Raw genomic sequence first — 25,795 nt, forward strand, 5'->3', positions numbered from 1 at the left:
CTTTATGATTTTATGATTCTTTGTCTTTCATTTGGTCAGTAAACATTGACCACTGCTGACAGACACCTCCGTTGTCCTGTGAATGCCTAATAAATCTGGCTCCTTCAGTTGCTCTTTACATTTTGAAACAGCAGTGCTGTCCTTCTGCTTCACAAAAAGAGTAGCAGTTGTTTGTTAAGAGCAGTTCATGACAGCTTCTCTTTGATTTAGGTAAATAACTCATCTGCCAGTATCTAGGAGTAGGTGATATTCTCTTATGTGCTATTCAGTTTGGTTCACTTATTAAGCCCTACTGACCACAGGTCTGTAGGCAGTGTCCTCCTATCTCAAATCCGCTCTCTCTGCATGTGGCAGGACCTGTAACTCAGAGCCCCCATGGTGGGCTGTGTAGAAGATACAGTAGGTACACCATGTGCTACCCTGTGGTTTTACTGTGTGACTATGGAGATGATTTGAGGAGGTGGGATGGAAAGCCCACTTTGATCCTAGAGGGTTGCTGCCTCCAGCCAGGTGCAGGAAAGGGAAAATCAGATTCACTGGACTGTGTGGGTTCAGTGGCCTGGCACATCAGAACCACAGGACTATAAAGCTCTACTGGACACCAGTGCACAGTGTACTCCAATCTTATCAAGTTACAAAGGGACAGAACCCATCTGTATTTCTGGAGTGACAGGGGCCCCAGGGCCTTTATATCTGCTTGCATATCACGATAATACAGAAGCAAAAAGACCGCATAGAGGGAACACCAAAGTTTGATGAAAGTACTGAGCTTCCAGCGTGGGGAATCTTAAGCTGCTTGGAACAAGAGGAAGGTGTGTTTGTGACCTTATGGCTGACCTCCCATTTTCATTCTCTTGCAGGCGAGAGACCATACAAATGTCAAACCTGTGAACGGACCTTCACTCTGAAGCACAGCCTGGTTCGTCACCAGCGCATACACCAGAAAGTCAAAAATACTCGAAACCACGGGAAGGAGAGCGACAAGGAGGAGACCCAGTCGAGGTGTGGGGAAGACAGCGAAAATGAGTCCAGCCACAGTGGCACCAACCCCATCTCAGAAAACGAGTGCGACTCCGCGGGGGTTGTTGGCAGCCACCCATCCGGCACCAGAAACCGAAAGGAGTCCCTGGTCGGCGCAGCCAAGGACGTGCCCTGTGAAGAGGAGAGGCCAAGCGGGCAAGGAGCCGGTGCCGGCCTCGTGGAGCCCGCCAAGAGCGCACAGAAGCAGCCCGCAAAAGACCAGGAGCCTCGGGGTAGCTCCGAGCTAGAGAGACCGCCGGGTTTCATTCAAGACTTGCTGGAGATGCACAACAAAAAGTCTCCCATGAATCACATTCTTGCCTCTGCAGACAGCACGCCTCAGCTCTTGGGGGTAGAATGACTTGCGAGGAGGCTGGGCCCATCCCAGCACACAAACTGAAGCCAGCAGAGCAAGGTTTCCAGGGTCTCGTTTCAGAAGAGTGACCTACAGCTGTGGGGAGAGTATGGCAGACTGGATGCAGTGCCATATGCCTTTCAGTATAATAATGCAAGAGACTACAGTATATACTGATTTGAGTGCCTTACTACTTTATTAGATCTTTTGGTATCATAGATTTTTTTTTTTTTTTCAAAAATGATTTTTTTTAATATTTTAATGAATTATTTGGAGAGGACCTTTTTCATTTAAGCATTAATGTTACCTTTTGTATTGGTGTGTGTGAGCTTGGTCTTGTATATCTGATAGTCTCTGTGTTTGTTCTCTGAGCTGGAAACGGGGCAGTGGGGTGGGAGGCCCTTGGATACCACAGCCAATAACTGGAAGCAATTTATGTGAATTTCATACGGAACAGTCAGAGGAAACGCAGGCGAGATGTCGGTTGTTGTTTTCTCAGTAGACGTTCTCGCATTTGCCACACGGTGGAGCATTAAGCCTGTTCTAGGCATTAGCAGCGTGGCAGCCGAAGGTGTTCAAAGTGGTTGGAGCCAAAAGCAGGAAGTGCAAAGAATTTCAACCTCATACTTGTTTCCACTTTTCAGCGTTAGAAATGGTGTTCTAGATACTAGGGTTTTTCTTCTGGCCGTCGTGGACTGAGTGCGTATACAGAGAAGAGTTACATAGCAACGTGACCTATGGAAATTATGCACCCGCTGTTATATATGTTTGATTTGCTTCAGTATATTATTATTATTATTTTATAATTATTTTATAAATTCATCAGTTTGCTTGTCTCTGCAGTCAGCAGAAACCAATGGGCAATATTTGCCCACGCAGACGTGTAACGCAGCTTGGATCCCCTCTTTACATGTTTTGACTTCAAGCTTTCACCAACTCCTCCTCCTATGTTGCAGCTCTTCTACTGTACTTTAATCGAAACCCTTCCTCTGACCGGAGAGTCAATCAGAGGCCAGCAGGCTGTCATCACAGCCGTGCAGGGGACGCCCCGCTGCTCGTGGTGCACGTGCCCGAGGACGGCCATCTCCGTGCTGTCACCCGGCGGCAGCACGCCTTCCTTCGGAGCCAAGGGACTCAGTCTTCCAGTCGAAAGCGAGCAAGAGAGAAATGCGAGCCTTACCATCATCTTGCTACTTACCGTCATGTTCTGGAGCAAGAAAATACTACTGGTGATAAAACTACGGATATAAGACATGTTAAAAAATAAATTAATTAATTAAATTAAAAAGAAAAAGAAAAAAATAATAATAATAATAAATAGAAATTCTTCCTGAGATTTTTGGGGTTGATGCTTGAAGACTTGAGGTGTGCGTCTAAATTTCATATCAGTAATTTAACCCCTTCAATGCTGGGAGCTGGGATTTCTCCGGATGGCTCCTGTTGCCGGCAACAGGTGATGCTCCAGCCGCCAGTGTTGAAGGGGTTAAAGGAAATGTCTCCTACTGTAGCTGCACGCTTCTAGGAGCGGGCGGCGTTTTTGTTGTTGTTGTTCTTGTTGTTGTTGTTTGTTAATTGTCCTTCAGTCATGACCTCTGGGACAGACAGAGCCATAATAGCGATGCCGGAGCCTCACTGTGCTATGCCACCACTCAGCCCCAACCCGCACTGTGATCTCCCCGCCCCGCAGATCCGCTTTTCCTGCTTTCATCAGACATGGAGGACGTGGGCCTCGGACCCATGCTATATTATATAATATATATCTATATATAGCTATATCTATATTAAAAATTCTCCGAAAGTTTCTGGAGACTGAAATGTAACTGTCTGGAATTCAAAGGAAGAGAAACTTTCTTGAGTAATATTCTTGCAGATAGAATAAGAAAAAAATGGTTGAGGTATATGTGATTTCTATTTTTTGCTTTGTTGTTGTTTGTTAAATAGGGATGTTTGAACCCGTTCAGAAACGAAGCTAACGCCAGAGAGTCAGTCAGAACCAATGATTCACTAAATTCACTACCCAGGTGCATTCTACTTAATGGAAACCAGTTCACGCATCCCTTAAATCCTTATTACTATTATAATTATAATAATAATTATTATTATTATTTGGGGTATTTTTTTGGTTCTCGTCGTTTGTTATTTTGTTTTTGTTTTGTTTTTTTTTTTGGTTTATTCGTTTTATCTGGGTTGTTTTTTTGTTTTTTAATTTGTTTTTTGTTGGTTTTTGTTTTTGCAACTCTCCACACTAAACTGCGCAATACTGTGGGGGAGAAGCCATTACTAAACTATATGCTGCAGAACGATGTAGCACGTAATGAATTCCCAGCAGCCTGCCGGGACATCTGCTAGCAATAATCACTATTGAGTTAAAGCTTTATTTAGCCTTTATCTGTATCCTAGTAGAGTATAAGGTCTTGCCACATCTTATTGACATTTTTATTAGTTGAGTTTGACTGAGAACTGTTGCTGTTGTTGGGTTTTTTGTTTCCCCTCCTCCCCCAATATTAAACTGTGAAATTTATAATGTGTTTAAACTATGGGTGAATCTTAGGCTTTAGTTTGCATGTTCAGCTAATTTGTCTCTATACGATTTTTGTTTGGATCTTTTTTATTTTTATTTTTTTTTTCCTCTCTCAGGGCTTTTACATAAAACAAACAGAAAAGGATCTTCTGAAATTCTTTTGCCTGAGTTGCAATGGACTTAACGTGGAGATAATTCAATCACTACATTGAGCACTTGACTGTGAAAGCGCAAAAAGAAATAAAGAAAAAAGAAAAAAAAAAAAAAGCTATTAAAAAAACACAACAAAACCACCTTGTTTGAGGCAATTCTGAAATAACTTTTCGGGGCTATGTGAGACTGATTCCATCTTCAGAATGATTCGTAATTTTCTCTCTCCTCTGTGTGTCTCCTTTCTCTCTTCTCTCCCCACAAAGGAAGGTTAATCCTAGTGATTTCATCCCATGCAGGAAACAGTAATAAATATGTAGAATTCATATTTTTCTAAAGGGAACTTAAACTGCTGCTACGAATTGTGTACAAGACTGGTTTATGCCACATGAACAGAGAATCACACATTTGTTTTGGTACTTTTATTCCTCTTTTTATTCAGTTGTACAGTACTTCCAAATTCAAAATAAAAGTTGTTCTGTATCAAACCATCTAAGCAATAAAATGTTATATTTAAAAATTAGAGGTTCCAAAATGGACGTGGCTCTTCTTGTGGGTTTGTTGGCGCTTGGTTTTGAGCTGGAGGACAGCGTGTGAAGCAGAGGTGCCCCGCAGAGCAGCATTGCTGTTTCTCTTCCCTCGCTTGGACTAAGCCAGAGGCAGCACTTTGGCAACCACATGCATTTGCTGTTCTACTCTCTGGAAGCCAAAACCCTTTGAAATGGTGCTCTGCTTTGAGGGCATCTTCTTAAAATAGCAATTGGAAACAGAAGAGACCGCGTTGGAGCTGATTATCCCATGCAGGTGCTGGCTCCAGTGGCATGGCCTTCTGTTAGCTGCAGCCACACCTGTGTGTCCCAACAGCATGGCACGGTGATGGAGAGGTGCTGGGATCTTCTCTGTGCAAATGAAGGAGGTTTTTGCCATCCTGGTTTTGGTTTTGCGTAAATGTGTACGGCTGTGAAGTCTTCAGGATGTACAGGGAAGCCACATGCAATTGTCCAAAGAAGATAAATCCTTTGTTGTAGCATGTTGGAGCTGCCTTAGCTACATTTTATATGATTTCGTATAAATAAAGTGCATTTCACAGGACGGTGAGGCAAAGAATCATCCGAGGCGCATATCCAGTTCTGGAGTACAGGGCAGCTGAGAACCTGCGTCTCCTTAACTCCTGGTGGGATGAGTCTTTCTGGTGGAGAAGGGAACCAGAGTCAGACTTACAGACCTAATGGAGGGCGCTGCATGCCCTGCTCCTGCCTTCCTGCCTCCAGCCTCTGGCACCCTCACGGCAGCAGTTATAGTTCCCCATGCACAGCCCTGTGGTGAGGACTCACTACCAAACACGGACAGGTTGTCTTTCTTGTCAGTCGGCACCTGCTGAGGCATAACTCCAAATAACCTCTGGATGGACCAGAGGGATGGAAACAAGATTCCTGAGGGAAGAAAACTGCAGAAGATCTAGTTGCTGCCACACGTCAGGGGCAGCAGCCCCATGCTCGCTGCAGGGTGCAGAGGTTGGGCAGGCCTGAGCCCTCTGCCACCACTGGACTGCACAACCCCGGGTGTATTTACTGATAGTGCAAACTGGTAAAGAGGAATACAATCGTTTGTTCACCATTACCCAACTGTTGCCCAGCATAGAACACCTGGCACTCTCTCTGTGCAAAGCAGCCTGACAAGCTCCAGGTTTTATCATCCTCACTTGTAATACAGGAAAAGATGAGGATGGAAAAATGCATTGGGGCTTTTAATGAGGATGTGTCTAAATGCTGGACTGCAAAACAAAAAAAACACAAACGTGCTACAGTGGTGTCCTCCAGATCTGGGCTACCTGAGTGGCCTGCAGATGCACCAATTCATGCTTGCAGGTCTGGGCTCTGGCCTTTCTCAACATGGCCGACCTGGCATCTTGCCTCAGCTGAGGGCTATTACTGGGGAGGTGATTTTAGTTGAGTGAAATCTCCTTCCCCAGGCCTGAAGGGACAGTCTGTCCCACACAAGTACCAGGCATTGCTGCTACTTGTCCACCCCATACCAGGCACTGGTGGCACATGCCTTTGGTCCCATGAAAAGCTACAGACCTGTCTGTCCTGTGGCATACACAAGTTTCTTAGGACTCATTGGAGGACTGTGGGGGCACAGCAGGAGAGGTACTTAAGAGCAGAACTATTCAGTGCTTTAAGGATCTCCAACCAATTGCACCAGGTGCAAGGGCTGCAGCAAGATCAGCCCCAGGTGCTGCCAAGGCCATCAGCAGTCCCTATTTATAGGAGCAGGTGGGATCCTCTTCCTGTAACAGCATGGAGAGAACTGTGCTGTGCTCTGGCTTATGCTCCTGGTTTACTTTCACAGAGAAATTGTATTGCTTCTGGAGGTTGTGGAGGACACTGCGAGCCCAAGAAAAAGACAGCTCTTCCCTGAACTCACTCTATTCTAGCTGAGCTCCTATGACTGAGGTGCCTCCTGCAGAATACGGGGCCTTAGGTTCTCCCCAGAGTTCTTCTTCCTGCTGTCTAGCATATGTAATATCAATGCTCAACAGATGCAGTAAGGAATCTAGGTCACAGTTTGTGATACTGGGAGCTATGTGGCTCCTTTGGTAAGGGTTTTTTGGTGTGAGGAGGCTTCCAGTTGCTAGGATCTGTGGCAGTGCTGAGAGACCAGCATGGCAACACCAGGATATTGGTCTGCTCTGAAACAGTCTGGAGGCTGTAAGATGATGGAGGCCGTTACACAGAATGGGATACCTGTCTGCTGTGGGACTGCATCTGCTTTGCTACTGTTGGCTGCCTGTAATCTCAGGTAAGTGATGCTTACTTACATATGCACGTTATGGCGTTGATGGGGTGCCTAAAGGAGGAGAATGCTGACTTAAATGTTCTGGGGAAGTGAAACATGGCAGAAAGCCTTCTGGAAATCCTCCAAGCAGCAGGAACTAGAAACATCTTTCTCCTTTGCTGTGCTTGCTTATTTCTCTTCTGCCAGACCTGTGTGTTACTGAAGCTGCCAGTAGTGCACGAGGAAACCCTGTATGATGGTCATTTGCAATGTGCTATTGTGAAATAGTTTGAGCTCCTCCAGGGCCTTTCAGCAAGGAGTTGTGAAGTAGTTTACAAACATCAATACTCAGTATGTTCTAAGAGAGAAGCTTGCTGGAGAAATGGCTTCTCATTGTTGAAGGCCCAAACTGTGCTTACAGCGTTGAGGCCAGTGCTTAGTGTGGTTGAGGCAGGTGTTGCTGTAGCCATGCTAGTAGTATGCTATGGGAAGGCTGGGACAAAATGTGCCTTGTCACCGAGTGTTCTGGCTAACAGTTGAAGTGGCAGCAAGGGGAACAGCCAAACATGCTCATTTGTAGTGTGCATTCACAAGAACAGCTCTTACCGTGTGTACACAGAACCAGCAGCTCCTTCCCTACATGCAGGAGTTCATCTTCCTTTGGGAAGCTGCTGCAATCATAGCTCTTTTCTGTGGACCAAGTTCAGATGGCAGCTGAATGCCCTCATGTCCTGCTAGCACCAAGGGTCTGAGAAGAAGAGGTCCAGGGCTTTGGGAGCTTTCAGTGGGCGAATTCTTTAGAACTTAAAATCATAAAATCACTAGGGTTGGAAAAGACCTTGAAGATCATCTAGTCCAACTGCCAGCCTATCCCTGCATGCCCACTAAGCATATCCTTCAGTGCCACTTATGCTTGTTTCCTGAGTACCTCCAGGGATGGTGACACCACCACCTCCCTGGGCAGCCTTTGCCATTGCCTCACTACTATGAGAAGAAATTTTTTCTAACATCCAACCTGAACCTCCCCTGACACAACTTAAAGCCATTAGCTCTCATCCTATTGCTATTACCTGGGAGTAGAAGCCAACCCCTACCTCACAACCAGCCTCCTTTTAGGGAGTTTTAGAGTGTGTGTGCCTTGGGATGCTGATAAAGGCTATTGATGAGTACAGGGGGGACACTCACCTCCCTGCTCCTGCAGGCTACACCACTTCTGATACAAGCAGAAAAACAAAGGATGCCTTTGGCCTTCTTGGCCACCTGGGCACACTGCTGGCCCATGTTCAGCCAGCTGTCAACTAACATCCCCAGATTCTTTTCCTCTGTGCAGCTTTCCAGCTACTCTGCCCAAGCTTGAGTAGCTTTTCCTGCTACTCAAGCCTGTTGTGATGCATGGGGTTGTTGTGAGCAATGTGCAGGACTCAGCACTTGGTCTTGTTAAAGTTCATACAATGGGCACCAGCCTATACAGATCCCTTTGTGAAGCCTTCCTACCCTCAGGCAGATTGACATCTGCTCCCAGCTTGGTGTCATCAGCAAACTTAATGTGGTTCTTGATGGGAAATTCACCTACAGGTACACCACTGCATGTGGTATGCATGGACTGGAATCAACACTACTTGTAGCAAATTCTGCTGTGGCATTCACACCAACTCTGCTGGTCTCAAGATGCTGCAGGAACCCACCAGCTCACAGCTTTGTAAACCCAGTATCTAATAGGGAGAATGTGCCAGCATGGTACGTGCCAACCTTTCCTTCCATCCTGTTATGTGATGGTACAAAGAATGGTTAGGAAAAACTTCTTAAAGAGTGGTGAGGCAGTGGCACAGGCTGCACAGGGAGCTGGTGGAGTCACTGCTCCTGGAGGTGGTCAAGAACTGTAGAGATGTGGCACTGAGGGACACAGTTAGTGGGTACAGTGGGGATGGGTTGGTGGTTGGGCTACGTGATCTCAGTGGTCTTTTCTAAGATGATTCTTAATGATTCTATGATGACAGCTTAAATGGGCACCAAAACCTAAGTGTTGTTTTCTATAAGCAAAATTTGACTTCTAATTTGATTTTTTTTCTATTAATAAAAAGCACACCCAAATATTTATTTGTTTTAGGGTGATGACAGCGCTAGTTGTGAGATGTAGGTCTGCTTTAACCAATAAACACTTCTCCCAAGTATTGGCAAGTCAAGGACTGCCATGTGTCACCAGGACCTGGTTTTGTCTGTTGCCTTCATGTTGCTAACAAGCCTAAAGCCTTACATGATTTGAGGTTATGTGTATCAGGTCAGTTACACTTCACAAATAGAGAAAACCAAAGCACAGAGCTGTCTGTGCAGGCACAGCAACCCATCAGAAGCCTGCACTGCAACACAGCTGGTGTAACTTTTGATCTCCTGCCCAGATTGTTATCTGCCAGTATCTCACAGAGCTAAAACCACAGCAGCCTTCTAGCACAGCTACATTAAACCTGGAGATGGTGCTGAGCTGGTCAGAAAAAGCTGCCAGGGTTGAGAGATAAAAGGAAGGAATGAATCTGGAGAAGTGAGCAATTTGGATGGATGGGGAATGGATTTTAGTGTTGATGTGGAGCTGCCCACTGCTTTTAATGCATTTGGTGCTGCTTTGGGTGAATGCATGCCTTTCAAAAATAATCAGGTTTTTTTCTGAACTAAACCACTCTCTTTAGCAGCTGTAAAACATCCAGTTAAGAGTGAAGGCACTTAATTTGAACACCTAATTGGAAGCGATAGCAGTACCTCCCAGGGCTCCTTGTGGCAAAGTTTTGCAGAGCAGCTGGGGATGCTTTTGCAGTTTGACACCAGATCTCTGCCCTGAGCAGGGCTCATGAAGCAGCCTCACCCAGTGGGAGACAATAACTCAACCCAAGTTCACTGTTGTACAGCAATGCAGCTGCTGTGCAATCCTCTGTCCTCACCTTTCAGGTGCACAGGACAGGAGGGTGTTACAGTGTCACAACCCATCATACTGCTGCACAGGAAAGGAGCTGGCATGGATTGTGAAGTACAGAACAGATCAAACTGGGTTCTGTTGTTCTGAAAGACTGCCTTGCCTGTGGTGTGTGAAGGATCAAGAATGTCTTAAGTCAAACACTGGCTTTAGGAAAAAACAATGCATCATAGTCGGGTTGTTAAGGAATTTATACTTCTAATTATAATCTCTTACTTCAGTGATGATGTTTGCCATACTGTATGCAGTAAGTCAGAGGACGTTACTGGAGCTGTAGCTTTTTCTTTCTGATGGATTCCAGCAGAAAGTGCTTTGGGACTTTCCTCCTTTCTATTTAGATTCCTGCTAAGTGAACCAGCAGAGCAGTTGGCTCTTTCTGTCTCTCTTGAAAGCTTGCTGGTGGACTCGGTGGTCAAGGTTGGGACTTGGTATGCTGTCAGGTTCAGCTCCAAACTTTGTCCATGTATTGTTTGTGGCCACAGCACTGTAGAGCCAGGACTGTGACAAAAAAATATACTTCGGTGTTCTGGAAAAAGGGGATTTCACCCTCTGGCTTGTTTCAGTAAGAAAAAAAGACTTCAGCTGAAAACAGAATGTGAGCCTAGATGTAGATGAAGCATGCGGACTTGACAGGCCCAATTTAAGGGGTAACTTCTACAACAGGAAACCTGAGGAGGCCTAGAGCTAGGAAACCAGATGACAAGAAGGAAGTGTGCATACAGTGCCATTACTATGCCTACTCTTGCAGTCAGTAGCTGTAGCCTTAGCTTTTTGGAAGCAGAAGCAGTGCTCAGACATCAGTGACCAAGATACAGCACTACTAATACATTTTATCAAGAGTAGTTTTAGTCTTTCCCTGTAGATGCTTTGGGAGATCCCTCAGCTGGCAGCTCGTGGTGGTGCTGACTGTATACCCACTCCAGCTAGTGAACAGGGCAGGGGCAGTTCTGCCAGATTAAAAACTGAGCTCATCTTCACAAGTCCTCTGCTCTTTCTCTGACAAGACAGAGCTGGTTTTCTAGGAGGTTTTCTAGGAAAGTACACTGCTCTCACACTTGTTTTATAATGTTAATTAAGAAGCACTACTTACTGAGTACTGAGCAAGCTCTGGTACCCATGTGAGCTGAAGAGATGATGAACAGTGAGGAAAGTGGTTAAATTTCAGCTTCCCTTTACCAGCTAACTGACTTGAGTCTTGCAGCACTGGAAAGGTACTGCATCTTGGTTAATATAAGCTTATAATCAAGACAAGAAACATGAAAGGAAAGAGAACAGCCTAGTGAAGTGATTGCATGACCAGTGTGGAAAAAGCAGATACAACATGAGAGTTAAAAATAAAAATCTAGATCTTTTCAGAGAAAAGAAAGAGAGACTTCAGCTTGGGGAGTTACTTCTAACTGCCAGAGAATGTGAAAGTCAAAGGGAAAACTTGCAAGTGAATAACTTGCTTGCCTACAGATGTAATTCACAAATATGGTCTCACTCATTTGTTTCTGTTAGAACTGCCTGTCTGATATGTGAACTCATCTTGGACAAGTTGTGGTATTAGAGGCAGCTGGACACCAGAGGTAGCAGGGAAACTATTTTAGAATCAAGGCTATTGGAAAACATCTATACTTCTTTGCACAAGGTTCCTACTCTGCTAAGCACAAGCCAAGTTATCCTCTGCAGTTCTAACCTTGGGGGGTAAAAAGTCAGCCTGTGCCCTACCTAACAATAGGTGAGAAACAAAGGAGAGCCTAAGCGCTGTTTTTGGAAGTGGCTGCTGCATCTTGGAAGCAGGGGCCAAGCACAGATGTTACTATTACATAAAGATACCTCAACAACTACACACTGGAAGACTGAACCAGTGAACTACATTGCTTGAAGGAAATAGTACTGCAGTGAAAGATGACAGGATCTAAATTACTCGCAGCTAGCGAAGTAACAAAGTGAAGGATGAGCGATAGAACAGATTTCCATACTGACTGCTTCGTCACAGCATTAGTGAGAATCCACACCTACACAGAAGGTGTAATGAAGTATTGGATGAATCAAACTTACCTTGCTTATGGATTACTTTGCCCTTTTCCAGGAGGTCTTACCTCATCCTCTGCTCAGATGCAGCCTACCTCCCTGAACTGGTATTTTCAGTACTGCTGCCTGCAATGTTGTTTGCTTAGACAATGGTACACATCTTAGAGCTACAGGGATTTGGCTTTGTTAGCACTCTGCTCCAGCTGCCTTTAATCATCTCAGCAGATCCTTTCCTCACTGCCTATAGGTTATTCCATGTGGGAATGCAGCACTATGGCTCAGTTCTTGAACTGAGAACGATTCTTCTCAGGCCCTCCCTTGTTCTTCAAGAAGGAATCTTAATTCTAGTATCTGCCTGCTGTTCAGAGTACCACAAAATACCTCCTTGTTATTCTTCTCATTCCAAATGCATTTGCAAAATGGCTTCCCAACTACAGTCTATTTTCATTCCTCTTGAGCACTTGCTACTAGAGGTTGCTTATCAAGGAAGAGAGCACCCAGGTACCACTCAGGCTTTTTGGTGCCATACTCATGCTTTATTTAAAAAAAGAAAAGAAAAGAAACAAACAACACAGCTACAAGATGCTAAGAAAACTTCAAGTTTACAAAATACCTGCAGCCACTTTAAGAGATCTGATCTCACTTATAAATGAAAACATCACCTGCTGGTTAACTTAATGCAGTTGCGATACATCATCTGAACTTAATCATCCAAAACCATCAGTCATTCTTAAACTGTTGATTGTGTGTACAAGAACAATCATCTGTATCACTTTGATTAAAAAAGTCCCTGGGAAAATTTAAAGTTACATGGAGAAAGCGTGAGAGGAGAACTTAGTAAAGCCCACCTGTTGGCTCCTGCAGAAACTGGCTGAGCATGCATTCATTGTGGCTTCGCTCTCCCCTGTAAGTCGATTGCAATTCCTCTGCATATTTAAGAGAAGTTTTACTGAAGCTGCTCAGCTCTTTCCAGTGAGGGAGAGAAACTGACGGAACACGAACCTGTATAGTTGCCATCACACTACATCAGTGCCATGTCTTACTAGCTTTATGGAAGCATGTTGTGCAAGTCTCAAGTAGCTTGAAAACACTCCTGAAACAGCCCTTGGTCACTCCTATGAGGTAGGTACTGTCTTCCCTTTGGAGGAGAAAGAACAGACTTAACTGCTGCCTAGCACACCAGGCACACTGAAAAACACAACTAGCCTACATTAAATGACTTTCTCACCACTTCCCTGAATTCAGAGCTTTCAAATGCAACGTTTTGTTTAGCACCATGCATACCAGAAATAAAAGCAGTGAATGATGCTTTAGATTGCATCCATTCCAAGACACCCAGCCTACCTGAACTCAGGTGTTCATCCCCGTTTCCAAATAAGCTGAAGTAGGGCCATTGTTACTATGTTTCACTCAACTCCACAGCCTACAATTGAACTAATTTGTACACAGATGATCAGACAAAGCTTAATCCTTTCATCTGACAGCTGCCACTCATATTAAGTGATATTGGAAAAAAGCTTTTCACAAAGACAGTATAGTATAGAAGAATAGAAGACAAGTATCAAAGTACAATTCAGATGTACCCAATTAATACTTAGCTATTAACACAGACAAAACAATGCACTGCTTTTTTTTTTTCCTGACCCCACAGGCAGCCTTGTGAAACCCTCACAATTTCCCTAATTAGTTTAGGAAACATGAGAAATGAATAGCAGTCTTTCTGCTACAAAATAGGGTCATAATTTCTTCTGTAGTCTAAAAGCATCTCTTTCCAGTAAGATCTTTCACAGCCCTGACTCCCCATAACCTCACACGAAAGGTGTGTGACAGTGCAATGAACTGGCAAGGAAGCTGATGAGAGCATGCTGGATGACACAAGTGCTTGTGCCACCTGAAGTGAAGGGGCAGCACAGACACAAGCAGAACTGCTGCTAACATGTTGGAGTGAATGAAACGATACCCTGCTCAGCTATTTATTGGTATTAACTAATATTATGTAATGACATTAAATACCACGTACAGCTAAGCTATTTAGTTTCAAAACTGAGTAGAAAATTCAAGTATCAAAATGAAAATTCCTACACTCCCAGCCACAATGCAATAACCACTTTCTCTCATATGTAAAAAGCTGAGTGTAATGGACACTTACTAGAAAGAACGTAAGAGATGCCAAAGTTCAACTGCTACCACTCTAGAACAAAACTTGGTTACAGCAGCTAAACACAATTTTAAACTGCTGCCCCATTTATCACAATAGCAGATCACTAGCTACTGGTCATAGGAACTGACAGCTCCCAGCCAGAAAAGTTATTATGAACCATCCCAGGTCAGTGCTAAGTCCTATGATCAGTCTTATTACAGTTGTCCAACTGTTAGCTCCTATGCAAGTTGCTAAACTGTTTTCTCTTTCATGCTCAGAACTTAAGCATTTAGATGTTCACTACTAAGTGCAGAGAGGAAAGCTGAAACCTTAAAAATTCTTCTTTCTAATCTAAGCACAGTGCTGCAGTCCTACTGCAACTTGTCTGAAGTTCTGTTCAGTGTAAGATATTGAAGGACTGACTTGCTCCAGGAGTCCCGCGGAGTTTAGCCCTTCCTGATGAAACAGAACTTGGATATCCTAAGTTGCTGTCCTGTCTTCTCATCCTTTGCTTTTCCTCTTGGAGCCCCACTTATCTAGAGCAGCTCAGATTTATTACTGAGGTGCTTTCAAATCTTGAAATTCTGTGAGAAGTTGAATGCAGTTTAAGATTACCTATTCCCAGAAGATGGGAGATAAACCAAAAAACCCATCTTGAGATGCATAACCCACAAAAAGGAACAAGAAGTAAAACTGAGTATGTCAGCCCCTACAACAGCTATGGATTGTACCATACAAACCATTTATTGCACAAACATCTTGCTGAACTAATGCAAGACTGAATCTAGGCTTGTAAACCTACCACAGAGGCAACACTAAAGGCAAAGTTGTTGCATATAATTTGAGTAGTCAGCTGTTACAAAGTTACTCACTTTGCCAAATGATCATCCAGCAAGCTTCTCTACTAGAACTATTCTACTTAGGCTGGCATGTCATGAAATTGATGAAGGCAGGACTAGGGGTTGTTCTTCCCATTCTGTTTCCCACACAGAGATGAGTCACGAACATCTCTGCAATTCATTCTGGCACTGTATATAAGACAGCACAAGTACATCAGTGCAGGTAGTTTCAGAGATGCCTCCAATATATCACATGATTTATAAGTATTGCTCCACTTTCGTTGCCTTAGAAGCTCAGCCCCTGCAGAACAAGAACTGATCCAAAAGCCCTTCTGCACAGGTGATTTTTTTTCTCCTTCCTGACCTGCATCTCAAATCAGTGCCTATTCCTGAACAAGCTCCCAGATTACCTTCAGACACAATGAACTGCAACTGAGATGGAAACAATTTGAGCTTTCTCAAGTACCAAACTGACTTTGCTTTATCTGCTTTCCTCCCCCTTCAACCCCTCAAAGTTACAAGCCCAGAATGCAATGGATGCAGATCAGCATCTCTGTTCCTGCTAACTGTGTAAGCTGTGCCTCTACCACAAGAAATCCCATTTTGGTTACATACAACTTTTCTGTTGAAGTACTGAAGTAACACGTATTTAATAGAAACGCTTCTGTTTCTAATGAGAAAGCCAAGGAGATAAAAAACTTAACTCAGAGTTGTCAGTAGATTGGTCTAAATTACAGGTTTAAAAACCATAAAGGTTGAATTTAACCATTTGTCATTTAAAAAGATTACTTGAAGCCAAGTGCTTTTCTTATTCAGTTTCAAGTGCATGGAATAGGTCCAAGTCTTTGCCCCACGTAAAGCTTGAAGGAAATTCCACATGTTTTGATATAGACAGCATTCGAGTCTTTGTGAGAGTACCAAGAACGTACTGGAAAGTTGTTTTGGCTTATTCAAAGTTACCTGGGTAACACTGCAGAGGTACCACTATATTGAGAACACCTAAACTGTTGGAATGACTCAATAACCATTTAACAAGTTGGGTATAAAAAAAATTTATGTAGTAATACCAATTCAGCACACAAATTCCATGCTTCACAAGTTCTGCTGCCGTGTAAGAGTTGTCCTAACATCCATGCAGATAAATTCAGATGTTTAGGTCCCTGCATGCCCAGGTCAAAACAGCAGCGAAGTATCTACCACTACAAGCAGCTATACCCAATTGTGCCTTTAGAATGCTAACTGCACAGAAATCCAGATGATGAGTGCCTGAACAGGGCTGGACACACAAACTTGAGTCTGTGTGCGATAGAGAACAAAGTCACCGAGAAGAAAAACGTATACAGGTTCTGATAGGCAGGATACAATCAAGACAAATTAAGTCACTAGACATTCAGATTATGGGGAGGGGAAAATACCCTTCCAAGTATACAGAGGACAAGCCAGCATTTAAAAGAACTCTAAAGGCACATTTCAGGTAACACGGTTCTGTTAAGACCAACTGCTTACACACGCAGGCACAAACCTTAAAGGCTCCCCCCAACAATTATTTAACAAAAAAGAGAAGTGCATTTTCAGTAATATTAACACCATTCAGTTGAACTGTTCAGTCCAAATGTTTAGCAGTATTTTCCTTGCGCTGACACGGACTCCGCACTACTCCAATACAAAAAAAAACCCAACAGGCAGGATTAGTAAAGGTTCATTTGTTGCACTAGTTAACATTTACTCATCAGAGCCCACTGATCTCTTCTGTGCCCTCTTGCGGGGCAACCTCCTTGGTGAAGCTTTATCTGAAAGAAAAAAGGCAGTGCATCAGTTGTCTCAGCTACTTCGTGTTAGTTGTTACCTGACACTGCCCTTCTAGCACCATGCATCACAGAAGAAGCCAGGCTCAAGCACCTCAATGCTTTAAAAAAGAAAAAACAAAACACTACAAGCTGTTTGCATCCTAGATAGTAGCAGAAATAACATTCCTATTCTCTAACATGCAGTTCTAGATTGAGTTACTAAACCATCAGTTACTAATAAGAAATGCCACCAACACTCTTGATGAATCTGCATGCTCTGCTGTTGTAGAAAAACTCACACCCAGTAATTACACTTTCAGAGAGTTAATGAATGATTAATCACTGGTTTTAGTTTACCTGCCTGAAGAATGTGACAGACCCTCCCCCTTTAGACAGCTTTGCCTTATGTGAAATATTTCTATATTCATACAGATTTAAAAGTGTTTCAGCTGTAAAAAAAAACCAAACCACACACCTGTGCAAAAACCATCCACATTTAATTATGTGAACGTCACTTTGAAATCAGACATCCCAAGTGGGGAAGCCACAAAGATTTAGCTGCATGAGCACAGGGCAACAGAAACCTATTCTTTCCATTAAAACTTAGGACAGGTTTACAATTGTCTTTCCACAGTGAGTCCTTACACAGGCAGCATCTTCAACTCTTGCACTGTCATTCATACTGTGTATGAAGAAAGAGGTGAGGTGATTGCTGAGCATTTGCTTACAAATTGCTCTTTTCTGAGCTAGGCCTGCTCACAGCAATCTAGCTGTTCAGAGCATGGCAAACAATGAGCACCCATGGTGCCATCACAGGCAATCAGTACACTCCAATGTACTTTCAACAGGAGAGGCACGAAACCCTGAGGATCCTGAAGGCCATGTTTCTCAACACATTCTAGTGCAGGGCTCTAATTTAACCTAACTAGGAATTAAAAGCAATTAAAAACTTAAGCCTCGTTTTTCCTAGCCTTCAGGTACTGAGATGAATCAAGTATATGAGGAATTAAGTATAAGCTTACAGGGGGATGAGGGTAGAACTCAAACACTGACAAGATGAAGCTATTTCAAGGCAGCTGGCTCTTCAGAGAGGTTTATCACTCGGAGCTTGTACTCCTTGCTAGATTGAGACATCTCAAATTTCTAAGCCTGTATTTTTATACTGTCACTCCACTGTCTTGTGTGGAATATACCAGAAAATTAACATTTTCCAGATGTAAAACAAGTCCTCATAGCCATGTAATATTAGTACAGTTAAAAAGGGATCCATCACCGATCAGACAGGACCAGCCTTCCACCACTTCAACAACAGCTTGACACTACACCAAGGCAGAACACTGCACTGTGGCTAAGGGGGTTTGGCAACTGTTAAGAGCAGTATTTTGCTCTACTGTTCAGCAATATTTTAACCAAACTGCACCACTGCAATATAACCAGAGATATTATATATGTATCATATCTATATCTAAAAATATATAAACTTATATGCCTATAAAATGTTTGGATGGTTGTATGCATCTGTTCTGTATTTTACTGCTTGTGTTACACCACCAGTCATTGCATGCAGGGAGAAAGGTTTCTATCCATGCCTAATTATCACACAGGCAGTACATTTAGAGCTTCCACTCTTTATCACCAGGGTTTGCCTCACCTCTTCTACTTTGCACTGAAGCCATGGGAAAGCAAGAACAGAAGAAACAGCAAAAGAAGTTAGAAAAATTCAAACATTTTAAAGAAATCAGATACTCGCTTTGTTTTTGGCATCTCAGAGCAAAAATTCAGTCATTTTGGATATAAGGAACACAAATTCCAAATTGAATTTTGGTGAACACACACCTGCAATCCTTATTTAGAATTCAGTCTATAGGTAAGCTTCTAACCAACTTACAGAAACTTCCAGGTACTTGACTGCTAAAACCTTCTGTGATCCAGGTTTTGGGTAGAGATGTCATACTGCTGAAAAAGTCTATGAAGTGTGAAAACAGCCAACTGCCATTGCCAACCAGGCAAGTTTGTTCTGTATAGGAACAGGCTGTTAACAATGTAACCATTAAGCTTTAGACAACTTCTTATTGCCTTAAAACACACATATGTGCTCTGGAAAAATCAATATTAGCTACTGGTGAAGTTAAACTATTTGAGTGCTTTATTTTGTGGCAGAGACTACTTACTGATTTGATTTAAAGTTTCCTGGGGAATCCAGCTCATATCAACATCGTTCTGATTCGATGTTCCCATTTCAACTTTCTGTACTGGTCTTTTTCTCTGAAAAGTCAAGGAAGAAGTTTTTGCCTTCCACAGTGTTCTGACAGCACAAATATTACAAGTAACCAATAGTTCTTTAATAAACAAACTGCAATAGTTTCGCTAAGAGACAAAGGTAGGGTTAGTCAGTAAGTGATGCTGTCTGGACCCATTTAGCAATTTATTTGTCTAGGTTTGGTGTTAACACTCCTAGGGCCTCACAATATTATTCTACACAGAGATGTTATGATTTCATGCTTGTTTAGACAGGTTCATTATACTTGTTGTGAAAAAATAGCTGTCAGTAACCCATACTAGATAGCTGTTATGCTTCTTTAGATTGACACAGTATTCTTCTATGCAACACTGCAACAGACTCTGAATAATAATAATAGCAATTTCACGTGAAGCTTCTTAGAACTACATTAAAACTGGACAGCCATTTTCCCCCCAGAGTTAGAATTCATTTATCATGAGATACAAAGAGACAGCAAAGGGAAGTCTACGTAGCAAGCTCTGAATCAGCAGCTGCACACATCCAGAGACTAGAAGGTAACAAAAGCTTTACTTTCTGACAGTCCAGTATTATGGTAAAGACGATTCATAAAGAGCACCAGGCAAGAAACCTACCAAGTCTTCAGTTCTTGTTTTAAAGCTTCTATAGATCAGTCCAGTAACCCTTACAATCTTAATTCTCAAAGTACATCTTCTGAAATTCCACCCATACCACTGAACACCACAAGAGATGGCTACTTCTCCCTCCTCCCTGTACAGCAAGGCCTGTGCTACTAACAACACACAGTGCACCACTTACCTTCCTAGATTCTAGTAACTGATGTAGGCCAACAATAACAAGGAGACCAAGTCCAGCAAGGAACATGTACATGAAGATCCTTGAAAAAATGTTAAAGTCGTTAACTGAACATCGTTAGCATTTAAGGAAATGTATAAGCAGAGACAGAAACTAGCAATGGCTTCAGCCACGTGCTCGCTTCGTCTCTCCCAAGCCATTTCATACATGTGAGGGTAAAAATGAACCTGAAACCTGGGCGTTAACCAATACTGAGCAATTATTCTGACTTTGATTTCAGAAACCAATCCTAACTTGAATTCTGAGCAACAGAACATTTGAAGAGCATTACATAAGCTGGAAAACCACATGCATGATCACTGAAATTTAGCACCTGCAGTAGCGCTCTCAAAATATCACGGTTCAAGATGTTGGGACATAGATGTTTGTTTTTTGACTGCTTTAACCACTTGGAAGAGCATCAGTGAACTGCTTATACACTGATGCTTTTCTCTTTGGCAAATGTGATTTCACAGAACAGCTACTTTTAGTTGAGTTCTTTGTTTTTTAAGGTCTTTGGGATTTCTGAAGACCTTCTCTGAACTGATGTGTTTTTAACATTTCTCTCCTTTGTTAGAATATTTAAAAGCATACAGGCACAGCAAAAATATTTTTGCAATATGTTTGCAAAAGTATAAGGTACAATCAGGTCCAGCTGGTCATCTAAGAAAAAGCACTCCTAAAAGAAGCCTGCATCCATAGGGGAAGTGCAACAAAGAAGGAACACAAGTTCCTCTATTTCCTACTCAAGGCATCTTTTAGTTTATCTTGAATTAAGAATTATGAATATAATAGTTTATCTTGAATATAAGAATTATTATGAATATAATCTTGAATTATACTGGAGTGCTCCAGAAGCCAATTGTTCCAGCAGAACCCAGAGCCCAATCCTACAGATCAGTCCAACCCTCAGCATCTTCTACTCAGAGGAAAATGGCACAGTAGCATTACAAAAGCTTAAAAGCTTTGAATTGCTATTTAACTGTGCCTTAACCCTGTGCCTTATTCCAGACTGAAGTCCTCTGAGCAAAGCAGTTGCATAAGGTGCTCAGTGACATCACAAAAACTCTGAAGATCCCTAGTAGTAACACACATCTTAATTTGGGGAAAAAAAGCTCGTTTTCAATCAACGCTGCAACAGTCAAATGCCTTCTACACCATCAACAATATACAGCACACCTAATATTCAGCAAATCAAAAGTATGAGAACTATTTTCATTGCCTCCTCATCAATAACTTATTTTAGTACACCAGCTAAATGTTCATTTTCAGTCTCCTTACGTTTCTCCATCCAATCCATCTTCTTTTTCAATAATTGTAACCGTTTGATTGAAGACAGCATCTTGAAACATATTACCCTATTAAAAAAGTTTCCACATTAAATTATATTCAACACACAGCTTCTATCTGTTCTTGGGAAAACTCTAAAAAGCAGCTAATCTTGCACTGTTCATTTATTTGCTCATAAAGTCAAGACTGCAGATGGGATTCAGGCTGTTAAGTTTGTAAACAAAGCCCAGTAAGAAAAACAAAGTGGAATTCAAGCTTCCCTGCCAGCTTTTCTTCTTTAAATGAGTATAGCCCACTACTACACAATGCAAAAGCATTCTAGCTTCCATCACTAATAAAACACATGCAGCATAAAATGTGCACGTGTTGTCAAAGATGTAGACAGTGTGTTCATGCACCTACTGATGTGCTTAAAGACTTCAAAGGCACTCACTGTCTGAAGAAATAGGAACTTCACTAAGCAGCTCCTTCCTGATGCTTCCACATCAGCTAAAAACACTGCAAAGAATTACAAATCGTGCTTACATTTGCATCTCTGTAGTTGAGATTGATAACTAATCCAAAAGGACGGCCCCCCATAGGCTCAGCAGGGATGAAAGAGTACTCAAATGTTGCTTGTCTCTGTGGTGGAACTACTGTATTCAAGGGGAGAGCTGTGAAGTTCTGGATATAAAACTGGTAGTCTTGTGGGTACCGGAATGAAGCATCAAGAGACTCAACAATGAAGTCTTCTGTACCCTTATTGGTGAAGCCTACCAGGAATTTCACAATGTTGTTTGCTGGAAAATCTGAAACAAGAATATTTAACTATTAAAATTTCTCAGTCAGCAGACACTGTCCCTGTTTCTACAGTCAGACCCTTTAAGAGCCTCATTGCTTTAACCAATAAGCTGTAAGCGCAGTAAAGGAAATGGTAAATCTGCACAGGACACTTACCTTCACCTTTGACAAATAATATTGTTGTATCAGCACTAGGTGAGGCCTTAGGTTCTCCTGACAAGTCTTCTTCCTCTTTTTCTTCTGTCTAAGACAAGAGACTTTATTGAAAAATCCTATAGTGAACAGTGAAGGTAAAGACCGTGCTTGCTTTATGAGAATCCCATATGATACGTATCAGTGTGCCAAACCATACCATGACAAGCATTAGTACCAATTCCTGCAACAGTACAATTAGCACTAAATCTGTTCTCCTAGATTTGATCTGCACTATTTTTAGTATTTATCCTTCTCTAACTGACAAAGCGACTAAATTCAGCTGCATTTGATCATAATTAAAAGCTTTCTTACCTCAAAGCAAGAGTAAAGTTTTTGTTCAGGGATGGAAGGAAAAGAGCAGGATCTGAGTATTCATTGATCACATAACTAAGCTAATTTCCACTTACACATCATGGATAACCGTAAGGCAAGTGAGAATTATTTTCACTGCAGATGGAGTATACTCAACTTTAAATACTGCTTTAAGTAGTATTATGTTTGCCTGGAAACAGATTTTTTGGAGCAAAGAGAGTTTACTTGTTCAAGCTCACCTTTGTGATGACTTTTTAATGTGGCAATTAATACCCTTAGGGGTGTATTTCCAAAAGAGGGGATCAAGGAGTCACTATCTTCTCCATCAAATGAAAACAAGATTGTTTTCACTTTGAACTGCCGGCTGAAGCAACTGATTTGGAATGAGTTGTACCGTTTGATTCACAGCTAAAACAACCACGATGCAGCATCTACCTACTGGACCAGCTGTGCACACACCATTTGGCTGGGAAAACTGTGAAGTCAAGAAGTGAGGATCAAGGTGCTATGCAAAACTACCTTGCTTCAGTGACATATAAAACAAACTGCCAAAAAGGATTCCGTTTTGTACTTTGCTTAGTTATACACTATTTTTTTAAATTACATCTGTTAGGTCACTTAATGAATTCTATCAGTACAGAATACCTAGCACATCCTCCACCACTTCGCAAAGCTGGCAAAGCTCACAAACAGTAATAAGACTAACAGAATCACAGAACAGTTACTGGGATTTCATTTGTACACTGCAAGTTTTCTCCTTCCTAACTATGCCCCAAACTTTCTTATTTTATGCCAGAAATTTAAGAATTCAACCATTTTCTCACACAAGCCCCTTATTTCGCTTGGAGGTCTTCTCACAAACTGCAGTTTTAGTAGCAGGAACCTGGCTGTACCCCATGTGATGTCTTCCCCACAGGTAATGACAAATCCTTCTGAAGCTTCAAGCAGAATGAAAGCTTAAAGGAGATTCTGGAACCACTACTTAGGAATATCAATATCAATACTATTAAATGCACACTTAACTGTGCATCTTCAAGCATTTTTGGTCCAATTCCTACTTATGAAAAAAGCATTCATGTACAGTTACCAAGTCTGTAGGCTCATCTTCTTCAACTTCAGCTTCATCATCTTCATCTTCAACTACAGTATCTTCCACAGCTTCCTCATCTTCTGTAGCATCCTGAGCTGCAGCTAATAAGCCTGAACCTATTGAAACAAGATGCAAGCACAAAAGCCTTTCAGTATCTTCTTAACCAACAGAAAATAAGCAATAGAAAACTGGTGCAGTACGCAGAGGGCAACCAAGTTGCCATGAAAGCTACTGAAATACATTGGTTTTTATCATTACAAATGTAAAATCTAAATTGATTGCTATTATCAGTAACATAACTTTGGGAGCTATGTTTCTTTTAAGACCAGCAAGCTTAGTAAATGATTAACTGCCCTTTTCATTTGCCAGTATCAGAACACTACTCTTTCACACGTAGTTATAAAACAACTATAAGTTTTCATATCTAGCAAAGTGTTTTAATGTAATCTCCTCAATACACCAGTATATTAATGTGCTCAACAGAGCTGGATTGCCAGTCAGAAAAAAAACAAACCATAAGCTAGAACAAGATAAGTGCAGTCAAGCAGTTCATCCCTTCTCTACTTTTATGGTGCTGAGTCTCATACATTCAAACACTAAGCAGGGCAGACATGCCTGAATCCAGCAGTAGCCACAGGGCAGATTTATGCCTGTATTTAGAGCACGTATCAGTTAAGCAGATGACTTTTACTTATACTAGGAAAAGTGTATTCCTCATAAGAACGGTGAGGCAGTGGCACAGGCTGCCCAGAGGGGCGGTGGAGTCACCATCCCTCGAGGTGCTCAAGTGTGGATGTGGCACTGAGGGATGTGGTTAGCGGGCACGGTGGTTGGACCAGATGATCTTACATGCCTCGTCCAACCTTCACGATTCTATCATTCAGAAGAATGCAGTTTCGCTGATTCTTTTCCAATGAAGCGAATGCTTTCCAAAAAATGAAGGAGCAGAAATGAATGGACGATGGAATTGCGCAAGCCTGAAGCAGCTCACAGCTCTGAGCACACACGCTAAGCAAACACTCAGAAACTTTCACGTGGAACAGAAACCCTTGACCAACGCTCTTACAGCTTCAGTATTCCCAGTGACGGTTGGAAAAAGCCAATAAAAGCCCCTCTCTCGGATTCCTTAGGGATCCACTCGAAGACTTCGCCCGATCACACGCAACATTTAAGCACAGCGATTTCATCCACTGAAGTTTTCGCAGACTTTAAGTCTGCAAGTAACGGATTAACCAAACCCCGACGGCTGAGCAGGACAGAAGCGAGCTCCATGCACCCTTCGCACGGAGCCCACCCCCCGACCCCCAGCTCGCAGCGTTCCCGTCGGACGCCAGGAGGGCTGATGATGTGGCAGGAGCGGGAAAGGAGAGGGAAAGGAGCGAAAGGAGCGCCCCGCCGCGCGGGAATGACCAAGGCGGCCGCCCACCGTCCGCCCAGCCGGCGGCACGGCTGCAGCCGTCACATGGCGAACGAGAGCGGCGATCGGCGCTCTGAAGGACACCGCGGCGAGAGGGCCGACGTGCCGTCAACAGCCACCGCCAATTGCTACCGCCACCCCCCCAGCAGCAGCCCTTCCCTTCGTTCCCTTCACCTGCGCCGCTGCCCCGGAGCAGCAGGGCGGCGGGAAAGACGAGCAGGGCGAGCAGCAGCAGGCGCGGCGCGCTCCTCATGGCGGCGGCAGGCCAGCAGCCCCGCGCTTTGCGCTGCGGGCGCTCTAAATGGCGGCCGCCTCCATCCGGGACCGCCCCGCCTCGCGCCGCAGCGGACGTGGCTCCGCCGGGGAGGAGCAGCGCGGTCACGCGGGCTCAGCACACGTCGCCTTTCAGCTCGGCGCCCGCGCGCATGCGGCGAACGGTCGGCTGTCCTCGCTTCCTGGAGCCGCCTCTGCTCTCCGTGCCCTCAGTGCGCGTTCCCGGCGCCTCCCTCCCACGAGCCTAGCGCCGTGTGGTGAGGCGGGGGCACGCGGTTTTCCCGCCGCACTTTCTTTAGGTCAGCTGGTGTTTGGTGGGTTAGTTGAAAAAGCTTCACGAAGCATAATGGGCGACGTCTTTGATAAACGATGCTTTATTCCCGAATATCTTTCCCAGATTGCCCAATCAAAAACTCAGTGAAACCCCTAGTCCCAAAACAGCCTCTATGTGTCCTCTTTCCCTCAAAGTCAGAGTACAAGCAAACATAAGTGACGTTTAATTGCATTCAGTGTTTTGCAGTAACTTCTGTTCGTCATACGTGTGTGTGCAGCTTTCTGTTTTGGCAGTGGTAGACAGCATCTTCCTCCAGATTTTCATTGAATCCATTCTGAACCTGGAAATTAAAAACAACAGCAACAAAAACTGCCTTTTTTGGGTAATTTTTGTCTCAGTCTTACTTTAAGCATGCTGACAGAGAAATGTTCACTATTGGCTGAAGCATGAATATGAAAACCAGAGACCATCCATTGCTACAGGACAGGGAAGTCATCCTGCC

The 25,795-nt window shown here is 43.2% G+C and overlaps 2 protein-coding genes across 8 annotated transcripts in view; one reads left to right on the top strand and one right to left on the bottom strand.

The window, feature by feature from the left end:
• Nucleotides 1-4,159, top strand: part of RREB1 (ras responsive element binding protein 1) — a 121,561-nt gene extending 117,402 nt beyond the window's left edge. For 4 of the 5 annotated variants that reach the window (XM_048940589.1, XM_048940587.1, XM_048940590.1 and 1 more), the window contains one exon: nucleotides 861-4,159. In XM_048940589.1, the coding sequence (XP_048796546.1) occupies nucleotides 861-1,381 (521 nt within the window). In that variant the 3' untranslated portion in view covers nucleotides 1,382-4,159. The remainder of the gene's footprint in view (nucleotides 1-860) is intronic. The other variant, XM_048940591.1, reaches the window with a different exon arrangement.
• On the bottom strand, nucleotides 1,592-25,113 carry SSR1 (signal sequence receptor subunit 1). 3 transcript variants are annotated; one of them, XM_048940593.1, is made up of 9 exons: nucleotides 24,921-25,110; nucleotides 23,327-23,445; nucleotides 21,889-21,976; nucleotides 21,478-21,740; nucleotides 20,944-21,020; nucleotides 19,627-19,705; nucleotides 18,740-18,833; nucleotides 6,128-16,571; nucleotides 1,592-5,231 (listed from the first exon to the last, which is right to left on the bottom strand). In XM_048940593.1, exons 1-8 carry the CDS (start codon nucleotides 24,997-24,999, stop codon nucleotides 16,504-16,506), a joined length of 867 nt encoding a protein of 288 aa, XP_048796550.1. In that variant the 5' UTR covers nucleotides 25,000-25,110; the 3' UTR covers nucleotides 1,592-5,231; nucleotides 6,128-16,503. The 3 variants fall into 3 exon arrangements, with proteins under 3 accessions (XP_048796550.1, XP_048796549.1, XP_048796551.1); XM_048940592.1 differs by having other exon boundaries at nucleotides 1,592-5,235; XM_048940594.1 differs by lacking the exons at nucleotides 1,592-5,231; nucleotides 6,128-16,571 and adding an exon at nucleotides 16,583-18,234 and having other exon boundaries at nucleotides 24,921-25,113.
• Nucleotides 25,114-25,795: the final 682 nt, after the last annotated feature.

Source organism: Lagopus muta, chromosome 3 (assembly GCF_023343835.1).
Source record: "Lagopus muta isolate bLagMut1 chromosome 3, bLagMut1 primary, whole genome shotgun sequence".
Classification (NCBI taxonomy): Eukaryota; Metazoa; Chordata; class Aves; order Galliformes; family Phasianidae; genus Lagopus; species Lagopus muta.

Excerpts from the sequence above, each read along its gene's own strand:
- SSR1 (XM_048940593.1), bottom strand. The coding sequence starts at position 24,999 with ATGAGGAGCGCGCCGCGCCTGCTGCTGCTCGCCCTGCTCGTCTTTCCC. Across the intron at positions 21,741-21,888 it reads ATTATTTGTCAAAGGTGAAG|ATTTTCCAGCAAACAACATT; the intron begins GTAAGTGTCCTG and ends TTCTTGTTTCAG. Across the intron at positions 19,706-20,943 it reads GATGGATTGGATGGAGAAAC|GATCTTCATGTACATGTTCC; the intron begins GTAAGGAGACTG and ends CATTTTTTCAAG.